Consider the following 14,303-nt stretch of genomic DNA (forward strand, 5'->3'; position numbering starts at 1 on the left):
TTTACAGTGCATTTTAACAAATTTAACGTATTAATTTATTAGTCTTAAGTGTCGTACGATCCTCCAGAAATAATTTAATATGCTGATTTGGTGCTCATTTTCTTTTTATTATCAATGTTAAAAACAGTTGTGCTGCTTAATATTTTTGTGGAAACTGAGATACTGTGATACTGATACTGCAGGAATATTTGATGAATACAAAATTCAAAAGAACAGCATTTATTTAAAATATAAATCTTTTGTAACAATGTACATTTCAGAGACTGTTGCAATAATAATGCAATAATGTTTGATCCTGTTTTAATGTTTTAATGTACGTTTGGTTATATCTTATGTCTTGTTTATGTTTGTCTATTAATTTTAGGCAGAGTTATTACAGTTAACTAAAACGTAAAAAAAAAAAAAATCTGTTATTTGGAATATTAAAAAAAATAAAAAATAAACTCATTTTAGCTTGTTTTCAGGTACTAAAGTACTAAAATTAATAAAAATTATACTAAAATAAAAAAACACAAAAAATTGTTAAATAAATAAAAAATGACCAGCTTTGGTCCCACTTTATATTAGGTGGCCTTAACCACTATGTACTTACATTTGAATTAATCATTTGATACAATGCACTTTTTGTGTTACTTTGTACTTTATAAAAAAAAAACCCTGCTTGTAATTGCATCTGTAATTAATTTCTGTAATAACATTTATAGTTACACTGTCGACCCATCCCTTACACCTTAACCCACCTTTAAACCTACCAATACTGCCAAACTTTTGCCTAAACTTACCTGTATCCCACCTCAATAGCAGCAAAAGTGTTCTGGGATACAATGATATGAACACAATAAGTGCACTGTACTTGTCCATGTGAGTACGTAGTAGTTAAAGTCACCTAATATAAAGTGTGACCAAAACTTTAAAATTGAAGTGAATAGAGAAAATATAAAAATAAAACTTTAATTGAAAATTTTTACAAAACAAATAATAGTGATACTAAAATAAAACTGATTTCAGAAGCCTGCCGTAAGCTTATACATTTATACATTTTGGAGCTGTAGAAAAAGCTGAATTTCTATAACATGTGCTGCCTACAGGCTTATTGTTGGTCTATTTTTTGTTGCTCTGAAAGTAAAATGTCATTTGGAACAGGACTGAAAAGGTCACATTTCGGTGCTTGATGGAGCACTATGCTTTCCCAAGAGTCATGTCGAGAAGGAGATGGCAGGATGTACTCACAGATATTGGCAGTTCCCTTGGGGATGGGCAGGTAGGAGCCCATGCTCCAGGCTCGGCCCTGGTAGTGTCTCTTGCAGCGTGCGCAATCCGGCCCCGTGGTGTTGTGTTCGCACTCGCACCCCAGCTTCCCTTTGTCAAAAACACAGCTGTTGGCATGCAGATTGCACTTGCACCTAGCAGGATGAAGAACAAAACATCATAACAAATGGGAAATGTCAGCCCAGGCTACCGTTTCTATGTTGGTGGCACGAACAAAGAACCAGGCGCGATGTTTGACGTCTTTTGCGAATCGTAATATTAATTTCTTTTGCGATGCGTTCGGAGCCTCTTTGTGGCATATCCATTACAAACTCCAACCTTTAACGTTGGCTTCCCATGATGCTGCAGAAGAGAGCTTCATTATGCCGTTAAAAACAGAGCTCATTTGAGTGTGCCCCTGCGGAGATACTGAATAGAAGCGTGGGTCACATCTGTGACACAAAAGCAGAATGAAAGCCTCTCAGTGGTTGGGCTTTAACATTGAAAAAAGGGAAAGAATAAAAGAAGTGGAAAGTCTATCGACACTAACAGCACCTCTTCAAAGTTCCTCTGATGTCTGCTGGGAAAGAGATTTTGACAGAGTCACTATTGTGTTTAGAGAGCATTAAATGTAAGAGGAAATCGTGATTTGTGAAGTCTGGAGTTTATGTCAAAACAAGGATGCTTTCCATGAATTTTATTTTATAGGTGAGTTACAGTGAGTTTTCAAAGCTGTAACTAAAACAAAGATTTTCGGAGTGCATTTTACAAGGAAATGTCATGTTTAATTCATTGTGGAATTTACTGGCAATTTCGGAGTGAAATGTGTTCAGCGCATGTGTAGTTATTCATTCTAATTTCCTAGTTAAAGCGCCAAGAGCTTCCGAGACACTCGGGCGATTGCGGATGATTATCTTAGCTGCCACTCGAGATGAGTGGTCTCACTTTCCATATCTACTCTAAATATAATTTGCAGTCATTGATTTTGCCAGGAGACAAAAGGTTACAACCGTGTTGTGTACTTCTGACCTCCGCCTCCCTGTGTGATGGGCAGCGGTTAATGAGATCATTGAGCATTCAGGATATGCTACACCTCTCTGGAGGGTTCGTGTTCGGTATGATATCAAGGCAGTATTTGTTTTTCTGCAATGCTTTCGAGAGAGGACTTTTGCTCTTTGGAGAACTGCGGCTGTGAGGATATGCGGCTGCCTCCTGCTGTGAACCCGAGACAGACATGTTACAGAAATACATCCATTCCAATTGACTTTCTACTTTTCGTGACATTGCGCATAAATGATTAATAACTGCGGGAAAACCAGTGGAACAAAACCTCTAATTTCAGCTTTCACGATGGTCTATTTAACGTCAAATGGAGCTACAGTAAGTGCTTTCATCTGCGCTGACTTTGATGGACCCGTTCAATATCGTCGTTCAGTTAGACGAGTTTTTCAATAGAGCATTTGTCAGTTATTATGCAGTGAACTTCTGTGTATGTTTTGGCATTAATACGAATAGGCTACTTTCCAATTTCACCATCACCTCTCTGGAGTATCATAAAGGGTAGTCAATTAAATCTCTTCCATATCTCTAATCTGTGGATGTATCTAACCGTCCTTCATCTAGATAGTAAAATTCCCTAAAGTGGTGTGCTTTGAGATCTGACCCTCGGGTTAATTAAAAACCAGCCGAAACTGGATCATCAAGCCGATGTCACAAAGTTCAGTGTATCTGCGGCGCGGCGACGAGGGACGTGATGCTTTTGCCGTTGGCATTGTCATATTGAAATTGGAGGGACCGTTGAATATCATTCGCCGGGTGCCGCTGGGAGAACGCCTGGCACGGCAAGCGTTTGTGCTGGCAGAAAGATGAAAATCCATTTAATAATTCTTTATTGGCCTTTTTTCTCCTTGCTCTCCCACAGTGGGCTTTGGCCATTATCTAAGAGTGGCACCACTCAGTGACTCATTTAACTCCACTCTCCTCCCTCCTGTTATGAATCGAGGACGTAAGTGTTTTGCTTTGCGCGCTCGCTCTCTAAAGATACGGCTCAGGGCATTATACTGAGCTCCATTGTCTGTGAGGTGTAGTTCATAACTCATATTCATGAATTTTGGCCACAAAGGGGTTTCTTTTCACTATTCGAATAAATCTGAGAAATGGTTTTGAATAAGAATAATATAGCCTTCTTTTTTAACGTTTTAACAGAAGACGTGCACGGCTTGCATTATAAAAATCTTATGATGCAACGCTGTCTAAACGTTAGCCCTCACACAGAGGCGTCTATACTCCCATGCCCCATTACTATGAAACATAGCAACGTCTGAAATGTATTGTCTGTCTTCAGAGGAAGTAGAAAGCAGACTTTCATGTCAGTCCCTCTTGTTATGTTTTATCCTGACCTTGGTTTCTCCTGGAATGTGTTTTCCTTCAGAAGCCTCTCCTGTTTTCCATTTTCTCTATGTTTGAGTTCTCTACAGCTCAATGCACAGTTTTTGTAAGACCACCCAGTATTAAAAAAAATACATCAGTTTGCAATTTGAAACCCAGGCTCATGAAAATACGTGCCTCTATATACATTTTTGCAGCACCGTAAATACATGCCTTAAAGCACGTTTTGCTGCAGTTTCAAAGTGAAATGTCCAGAGAGTGGCGCTAAAACTCATGTTCAATACATAACAGACATGTTTTTATTGTGTTTTTTACAGGCGCGTATTGCTGCTTTTTTGGAACACTGCTCGATGTACATATTACGGCTGTTCAGAATTCAGATATCCGGTGCGTGTCGTTAAAGGTTAATGCTCTATCGTGTCGGAAATATCCCTTAAACCAAAACCCAACCCTAACCCTACCTGATAGTGTTGACAAATACAAAAGTGAAATAAAAATGCATTCGTTGATATTGCAATGCTATTTTAACTTCCTTATGCAGATTTGAGCTGTTTTGTCGAACTGAGGTTTTACAGGGTTCGTACTGGAGCTCTTCATCTCTCAAGTGCAATGTCGTATCGTGTAAGCTACCAAGCAAACCTACCAAATTAGAAAACTCATGCATATGAAGCTGTATATGTGACAACAACGTTCAAAAGTATCTGTCTTCAAATCACACAGGATGTTAAAATAGTTTTGAAGTCATAATGTAATATTCTTCAAGTAATTGTTTGAAAATTAGGCTTCAGTAATCAAAAATCTGTACCTGTAAATCATACTTTGTGTAAAAAGGAATAAAAGTTGTCGGAGATTTACTGCCTCTAGTGTTTATTTCAACTGGAAACTGCAGTGATTCGTACATATAGGTACATATTAGGGCTGCACGATAAATCACATGCGATATCCATGCGTATTTTGTCAGTAAGCCGGTTCTGTTAACAGCAGTAAATCTCCATCACGTGTGTGCTTTCAGATAGAGCAGCATTTAATACACAGAGCTGTAGTTCACCGACAAGCTACTCAAAGCCACACAGATGATATCATCGATACTATACATCAATATTATCAAATCGTGCTTCTTGGTGAACTACAGCTGTGTGGTAACGTGAATGCTGCTACATCTGAAAGCACTTGAAAACACCAAATTTAATAACATGTTTTTACTTCAAACTCACTTCATAACTTCAGTTGAGTGATTGAAATAGTGAGATGATTTGGTTTTTTACACAGAATAAGGCACGCACCATATTTTATACCATTCTAAGCAGTAATAAAAGCAATGTCGAATAGCATTGCATTATTATATACTGTATTATAATGAAAATTATAAGAAGTCAGATAAACCATATATTGTCATAGTCCTGTGTTTATTAGTCACGTTAAATCAATGACAGCAGTTAAATCTGTTTATTCAGTTGCAACGATCGTTATTTACTGGATTTCTTCCAGTAAATAACGTGCACTGAACAAATTTTTGATCGTGCATTGAACAAATTTTTGTTCTGAGGAATATTATTGAGCAAAGCACAGACTTCCAACAGGAACCATCAATTAATTTTGTCGATTTTACAAAGGCATTCAATAGCATTCATCAGAAATCACTGAGGAAGAGTTTGTCAACATTTTAAGGAACATCTACTGTGAAACTAGCTGCTGTGTTCACATGGACTGAGGCAATTCAGACTACTTTTGAATTAATACTGACGTCTGCCAGGGATGAGTGATCTCGTCGTTCCTCTTCATCCTCACCCTAGATTTCGTCATGCAACAGGCCACCGAACCAGGTGACTACGGATTGCTTGGGAGGAGATGGTAGACAAATTGCAGATCTGGATTTTGCTGATGATATCGTGCTCCTTGCAGCTACCCAGTGATCCCTCAATGAGCTCAGCGGTGCATTGGAATACAAGGCATTGCACTTGAGTGATGAGCTCGGTATGAACCCTGTGGAACTACGGTTCGACAGAACAGCTCAAATTCACATAACGAAATTAAAATAGCACTCAGAAAATGTGTTTTTATATAATTTTTTCATTTGTTAGCACTATCATGTAGGTTTAGGTAGTGATGGCCGCTTTTGAAACACTGCTTCATGAAGCTTCGAAACCTTTGCGAATCATTTGTTTCAGAGCATGTATCAAAATGCCAAAGTCACGTGATTTCAGATTTCAGTTTTGCGCGATCTCTGTGAACCTGTGAATCATGTGAGTTCATTGAGATTTCCCCCCAGTGGCAAACCATTGAATCAGCATCTCTGGTTTTTACCTTATCTCGGATCAGTTTCATCAATCTGTAGACACTTTTAATGAGACATTTCTGTATTTCTGATGAGAAGCAGTTAAACACACACACACAAAAACAACACAAGCCCTGCAAATTAATATAAAATATTTTAAAAAACCTCATATTATACAGACACTTCATATGTAATGCTACTTCATAATTTTTATTGCATTTGATGTATTATGCTTTCAATAAAACATTTGCAATGGGATTTTAAGCGTTTTTATGCATGTTTTAGTCTGAGTTTTTGTTGCATTTTCACACTCTTGACCAGCAGGTGGTGGTGTTTTGAGCGCTTCGAAACAGCAAATAATTTTGTGAACAATTGGTTCAATTCAAAGTTTCAAAAAGGTTTGTTTCTCCCATCACCAGTGTTGCCAAGTGGAATTGGGATGCCAAGTGGAATCCTGTGGAATTGGGATACTGTTGCCACGGGTTGTTTTTCATGTTCGCGGGTTGAAGCGACCCCAATAACGTAATATTTAGTCCCTAGAATGCTAATTTTACCAGGGAAACCCCACCAAAAACATGTATTTTACCCCCAGAATGCAATTTTTTTAACGGGACCCCCCTCAAAACATGATTAGGCTACTTTTGGGCTAGTTTTGAGTAGCAATTGGGTGGGTTTTGTTGTGAAAACCTGGCAACCCTGCCCATCACTTTTAGGGTTGGGTTTGTTGTAGGGGATATTTCCAACACAATAGAGTATTAATCTTTAGTGACACTCCCTGGATATGTGAATTCTGAACAGCCACTATACGTACCTCAATCAGTGTAATAAAAACGCAGCAATACGTGCCTGTATCAACATAACAAAAACATGCCACGGTCACGTATTGAACGTGTGTTTTAGTGCCACTCTCTGGACATTTCACTTTGAAACTGCCATGAAACATTCAGTAAGATACGTAATTACGGTGTTGCAGAAATGTACATAGTGGCACGTATTTTCAATGAGCCTGGGTTGTCCTTATTGGTCAGCAACTGCTTGAAGTCAATTACTTTATGTACATCAGCAGTGTCATAGACCCAGAAAACGGTCTGGACAAGGAGGCCTCGTGTCAGATTGGAAAAGCATCTGCAACCATACAACGGTTAATGCCCATCTGGCGGTCAGCAACCATTGTTTTGTACACAAAGATCTAAACTCAAATGACATCTCGACGGCCATCTACACTAGTGAAACGTGGAAGTCATCCGCAGTGATCACTACACAGCTGAATGTTTTCCAAAACTGCTTACAGATCTTAAAAATGTACTATTATGTCCAAATCAAAAGTTCAACGACTCACTGCCAGACGGTCTTTGGCCGACATCTGCACTAAACGTTGCTTCCGGTTTGAAGGTCATATATACTACGCCACTCACTGGACCGCTTAGCAAAGGACGCCCAGTGGAAACTGAATCAACCCTGGCCTGAGGCAAACCTGGTAATGATTTATGTGTTGTCTGCCTGTCATAGGATAGATATACTGTATATAAGCTATACACATATGTGTGTAGTTTTTCCCTAGTCTCAATCAGGATGTAATATGGGCAATTTGACTCTGTAAGCTCTGCTGTCTTTATGCCAAGATATTTGTACTTAGCATCTAATAGTTTCTTCTGTTTTATGTTTTAGTATTTTCCTTTTTATTATGCTCTATGTCTCATACAGAATAATTCCAGTGTGGGAACACAAATAACAAAAACTATTCCATGCCAATTTCTCCGTTATTGTTATTGTGCTTGAATACCATAAGTTTATTGCTAAATGAATACATGTTATTTTGTAGTGTTATTACTTAATGGCCTCTGCACATGAGACTAAATGAAAGAGTTATTTTCAATCTGATGTGTATCACAGGCTCGTCGCAGTCCTGCTGCTTACTATCAGTTGTCAGGCTTATATTGTATTGTTTGCAAATGCCTAAGGCTATGAAGGCTGTACTGTAAAGTCTTATCAGGCAAAGCTAATTGTTCAAAGATGAGATCATAAGACCATTACATGCAAGTTAAAGATGAATTCAGTCATTTCTTCCTCATTAAAAAGTTTTGCCCTAAGAAATTATAAGTATTTACACAATTTTTAGTATTATACATGTGTTGAAAAACACTGAACTTAATGTCAAAGAAAATGTTCTTGCTTTGCCATTTATGAGATCATATTTTTAATTTATTTAAATATATTACATATTCTGAATTCATAATAATAATGCTTTATTGAAACATTTACCGTGCAATTTAAATGTGTAACTCTTCAAAACTGAATTTTATACATATTTGCTGGAGTGATATCTGCCATCACTGCATAAATGTATGTCAAACTCATACCAGCAGCAAGCAGAACTTAAATATTTATAAAAGATCTTAGAAGAATTTTGAGCATGTCCAGTAAGTAAACTTTACCAGTATCTGTGAAAGTCCAGTTTTACTCATGCTGTTTGACCCCTGGAAACTTTCCTCACCTTCTGGCCTTGAGGATTAGAGAGTCTTAGATGTCTTTGTAGTGAGAAGCAGACTTGGACTCCAAATGTAAACTCGAGTGGAGGCACAGAGACATCTGACAGCCATCTCATCAAAAAGGAAGGCGAGAGAGCACCGTACCTGTCCGTCTTCCTGAAGTTCACAGACGTAGCTGAAGGTTCGCTCACTTTTGTATGTCAACCAACCTTAGTTACTGAAGAACCTGCCTGGCTCTCGACATCTGCCCTAACGGCTTTTGTTGAGCGACAACTGTGCTGTGACCCGTATTGAGAGGAGCAGTAAACATAGCACAAGTCAGGAAGAAAGAAGAGGAAATGTAAATGTGCAGAAAGAAAAGGAACAACAAACTTACTAAACAAAAATGTTTGTTAAGGTTTTTTGTCATCAGTGATAAAGTATGGAGCCCCTATGATGACATGGTGGGGAAAAAAAAGAAAAAACTTAATAATGTAAAAATATATATATATATATATATATATATATTATTATTATTATTATTATTATTATTATTACCATTACCCATTTTGCATTCACTTGCAAAAGTTTAGCACACAAATGCAAAGGCACTGAAAAATGATTTGCCCCGTTTCAAAGAATCCAATCATATGTGGTATTCGGACAATAATTGTAAAATAAACCTCAGTGATAAAGCTCATGGCACATCGGGTGGCGATAATAAGAAAAAAATTCATATGCGCTATGTTGAAATGATAAATTTTATCTCTCAAAATGACAGATGTCATTACAAAAGTCAGAAATTAGCAGAAATAAGTTAATGCAAACTCTTCTTTCCACATGGTAAACATAAAGCTGCTTGGTTTATATTTTTATGTTTGTAATTGTTGGCCTATACAATACATATTTTTAAAATTGTATTGCATGCCTGTTGCTGCCATAATAATGACCCATTTTAAACGTTTAAGTGCTTTTCTTATCTTTCTTCTTTTTGTTCTTAACAGCTCCCACTTACTGTGGTTGAGCAGTTATGAAATGTTGTTCTTGTAAATACTTTCCAGCATTTCAGTATTTTTTTTCCAGTAATAACTATGCATGCAAATTACAGTAAAGTGCAACAGTTACAGTACAGTGTTTGGCAGTGGTCAAAATGGCTTTCAACTTTGAATTTTGAATCAGTTTATTTGGACGGCAATGAAATCACCACACGACCTTGGTGTTTGTCTAAAAACATTAGGTAATTTGGCTGGGGATTTTTTACGCAGGTGGTGGGAGAAAAACACAGGCATTCTGGATTCAGACAGGAATAAAAAAAAAATAATAATCACAGACTAACCCTTGTAAATGTTGAAAATTGCTTAGGTCCCCATGACAAACAATTACAGTCCAAATTGGGCTGTAGTCAATAATGTGCACCTGCTTTGAGCTGCTTGATCAGTGCTTGATCCAGTGTACCATTGAAGTCCACTATATGGAGATAATTCCTAAAAAAATTTCTTATTGACTGAAGAAAGCAAGAAAACATGAACATCTAGGATGACAAGGGGGTGAGTAAATTAACTGTTATTTTTTGTTTTGGAAGTGAACTACTCCTTTAATGAAATATAGATGAATCCTTAAAGGGGTCATCGGATGCTAAGTTCACTTTTTCATGTTGTTTGAACATTAATGTGTCTTGGCAGTGTATGTACAAATCTACCCTATAATGATAAAAATCCATGCAGTGGTATCTGTAAAAATAATATCCCCTTTTTCAAATCTAGCTGTTCTCAGATGCCTGTCGGTGTGAGGCCGCTCCCACGATAGTTGACTGACATGAGCTCTTACCTCAGACCAGATATCACAGTCCAGTAACTTTCCTTGTTTCGATGCCAGAGCAGGGATGTAAGTTAGACAAGAATATCTCCGATTGAGCGATTGAGGTGTTGTGTTGCTGGATGTAATAATGAACATAGTGATCGTCATTTACTCTCGACATCTGAGCATCTGAAGATGCAGTAGATTACATTTGTTTGTGAAGGGAATGCACCTTCTGATCTACATATATCCGTCTATGTTCGCGCAAATCATTTATGATCCAGCTTCACTTACAGCAGAAGTGTGTATAAGCATTTTTTTATGAATCTTTGCGATCACCTTTCCTTATAACGTGGTAGTTAGTAAGTTTAGTGGCTAAACGCGGCTAAATGCGGCTAAAATAAACAAGATCATCATTCCACAGAGAGAACAGAGGGGCGGGGTGAGCAGAGCTCATTTGCATTTAAAGGAACAACCCCTTATGTCGGTTTCACACTGCACGCGTAAGCAGGACATAAGCAGCGCGCGCGCAGCACGTAAGCAGAGCAAAAGCAGCGCGTAGCCATTTTGCTTTCACACCGGCAGCGTTTGCAGCACGCACCTGAACCGTGTCTTTTGTACAGACTTCGCTATAATGGCTAAGTTGGCATTGCTTTATTTCCATGTAATTGAGGTCAAGAAGCTTATTTTATTACTAAATTATTTTTTTAAACTTAGGTTTCATCTGTGCTTTTGTTCGCTCGTGGGCCAGCGTAAATTTGTAACAAAAAAATTACTTACCATCTACACCAAGAGATACTGCAACTTCCTCCCATGCTTTTTCCTTCGCCTGCAAGTCTTTATACAGCAAATGTTGAGGATCATAAATGACTGTATGTTTCTCAACTTCTACAATGAGACGAGTGTCGTCCATGATGGTCTTCTTGGCAGTTGCGCTCTGAAAACTACCCGCCTGTGACACGTGCGTTTGTTTGTGTCATCATGATGTCACCGTGACACCTGTTCTTATGGCAACATGTAGTTGTAATAATAAATATAGGCTATATATAGAGTATAATAATTACAGTTAATCAGTAACGTCAGAAAAAAAAACAGTATAAATTAATTAAACTTGTTTTGGAAGTTCGGGAAAAAAATATTTTTTTATCTTGTTAATTACATAATACTGTGTTTACAACACGGCAGATATCATCAATGTACTTTTTGGGGTAAAACTGCTACTATTTCCTGTGTATTTTGGCCATAATCAATTCATTGCCACTGAAAGCGAGCGTAAGCGGCTCAGCAAAAATAGGCTCGGGGCCGAAACGATCGCTGCACTGACGCTTCTGCTCTGCTCCTGCTACGCGCTGCCGCGCCGCCACTGCGGGCGGTGTGAATGCTCTCACATGGGCGCTGAAAAAAATACGCGCTGCTTACGTCCTGCTTACGCATGCATTGTGAAACCGGCGTTAAAATGAGATGATTTTTGCTGAGCTCATTTTGACAAGGTAAAAAGGGTGTTGTTTTACAAAACCATTGAGAATTTTTAATCAAAGTATATTATAGACTTTACATTAAGACCCTAAAGAATCATATCAACTTCTGGAAAATGGGCATCCGATGACCCCTTTAAAGCTACAAAAGCTACAATCTTTTATTCTTTGATTAACAGAAATAACAGCAGCTGGACTATTAGCTTATTTGGCTGATATTACTTTAACATCTGCCGCTGCTGAACATGACGCAGATCTGACAGCATGCCCCTACTTTCATTCACGCTTTCATTTGTGCGTGCAATTGAAGTGCGACAAAATCTCATCTGACTGTGGTTCACTGCTGTTCTACTGAAGCTTCTTCATCACCTTTACCGACTCTGTGCTTGTTTGACTAGCGCCTGACTAGCTGAGGCGAAGTGGAGTGCGCATCTGACAACATAAATGCACTTCTTCTCAAGAAAAAAAGAGACAGAAACAGCAGTTGTGAGTGGGGTGGGCAACCATAGGCCCCACTCGCCCATGCATTAAATATTTTTTAAGGCCATTAAACTGCAAATAATTAATCGGCTGCGTTAAGGAGTTACTCCACTCCAAAATAATTTTTTTTTTGTCATTGATCACTAACCCTCATGTCATTCCAAACCCGTAAAAGCTTTGCTTGTCTTCGGAACACAATTTAATATATTTTGGATGAAAACCGGGAGGCTTGTAAACTGTTCCACTGACTGCCAAGTACATACCACTGTCAAGACCCAGAAAAGTTTGAAAGGCATCGTCAAAATAGTCCATCTGCCATCAGTGGTTCAATTTGAATGTAAGTGACGAGAAAATGTTTTGTACGCAAAGAAAATAAAAAAAACCAACTTTATTTAACAATTCGTCGCATCAACGTTGCACCATTTTGGAGAATATCTGATGGACACGCTGTTCTGTGCCAGCCGCACTGTTTTAAATCAAAGCGTAAAGAACGTAGAAGATGTATCCATGTGGTACAGCTGACACAGAACAGCGTACGCAGTTTGCATCCAGCGGATATTCTCCAAAATAGCGCTATGATGACGCAGATACGAATTGTTGAATAAAGTTGTTATTTTCATTTCCTTTGTGTACAAAAAGTATTCTTGTCACTTTATAAAATTCAGATTGAACCACTGATGGCAGATGGACAATTTTGACGATGCCTTTCATACTTGTCTGGGTCTTAACAGTGGTATGTACTTGGCCGTCAATGGGACAGTCACAAGCCTCCTGGTTTTCATCCAAAATATCTTAAATTGTGTTCTGAAGACGAACAAAGCTTTTATGGGTTTGGTATGTCTAGCTGTCACCCACAATATAACAGCAGCTCCAGTGAAATACTTTTAGCCTAGCCTATGTTATTCCTTGATTCAGTTTCAATTGTATTTTGACATGCCCTGTGCCTTGGGTGTATTGAAACTTCAATAATGACCCTAAAAGTCATGGCCAAATAATTTGCCATTGTGATGCTGTTGAAATGAGTAGTCCTATTAGGACTGACTGACTCTGCGCGGTGGCCAATTTCCTCACTCGTCTGCATGGAATGTAATACATCTCAGGCAAATTGTTTGTGTCTCACCTCAAAATGCAGTCGACCCTGGAGGGGCTCTCCAGATTTCCGGGGAAATATTAGGAATTCATCACAGCGTAATTCGCCTACTCCGATTATTCCACTGCGGCCAAATCCGATTTGAATTTGTGGCACTCTGGTTGGCATTGCTGAGAGCTACGCCTGCAATTTGTTTCAACGACAGGGCCTATTATGGAGCATTTACTCTGATCTGCATGAATATTATGCTAATAAGGGACTCTGTCCCATCCCTGCTTTGATCAAACACAACCTCTCCCTCATCTTCAAAGCAGCTTGGATAAACAGTGAAGTGGGGACACGGCATATGTGGAAGTATGTGATAAAGTGCTATGATTATTGATAAGTATAACAGCGGAACGGTTTCTGTAAAATTAAAAATTAAATAGTGCGTGAATATAATAGAAATGACTGACACTGCTGTGCTTTTCAGTCTAATTTGATCAACATATGCGTCTGTATTTATATTCACGTAAGTTCTGTTATAAAAGAAAACTTGCATAATGTTAGCTCTAAAGCAGCTGGGATAAATGAATAATGTAGTGTTATTTTTGAGAGCGCAAAATGTGTTGATATTCAAGTTTACTGCAGTGCCTCAAGGGAGAGTTTATGTTGATGCTTTTTTTTTTTTCCAGTTGCTCGTTTATTATTGATGACTGCAGCAAAGCTTCTCATTAGGCATAATTAAATATCTTAGATGTGAATCAGAAATGATTGGCAGGGAACATGGTCAGTTGTGACAAACATCTGTACTCAAAAGCTCAGCCTATGACTTTCAAATCAAGCCTCATGCGAATAAAGCAATTTGCAGTTTAACAGTCTGAATTGCCATTCTGAATTGCACCTCGAAGAGTTCACGAGGGCATGTTATCATCGACTGACACCTTTTGAATGAAATATTACATTCAATATAAGACTAATTCAGTGTTTATGAATTAAATTGTGAATCTCTGTGATTGTTGATAGTTTCTGAAAAAACATTTCTGAAATGTTTTCATATTCTCAGTGGTTGTGCATCAGTATGAATTCAGGGAACATGGATC

General features: G+C 38.2%; 1 protein-coding gene across 1 annotated transcript in view; it reads right to left on the reverse strand.

Annotated features, from left to right (window-relative positions):
• Positions 1 to 14,303, reverse strand: part of LOC127179998 (netrin-G1) — a 79,757-nt gene that overhangs the window by 16,851 nt on the left and 48,603 nt on the right. The window contains exon 4 of the mRNA XM_051133883.1: positions 1,231 to 1,403. Coding sequence (XP_050989840.1) covers positions 1,231 to 1,403 — 173 coding nt within the window. The remainder of the gene's footprint in view (positions 1 to 1,230; positions 1,404 to 14,303) is intronic.

This window comes from Labeo rohita, chromosome 2 (assembly GCF_022985175.1).
Source record: "Labeo rohita strain BAU-BD-2019 chromosome 2, IGBB_LRoh.1.0, whole genome shotgun sequence".
Lineage (NCBI taxonomy): Eukaryota > Metazoa > Chordata > Actinopteri > Cypriniformes > Cyprinidae > Labeo > Labeo rohita.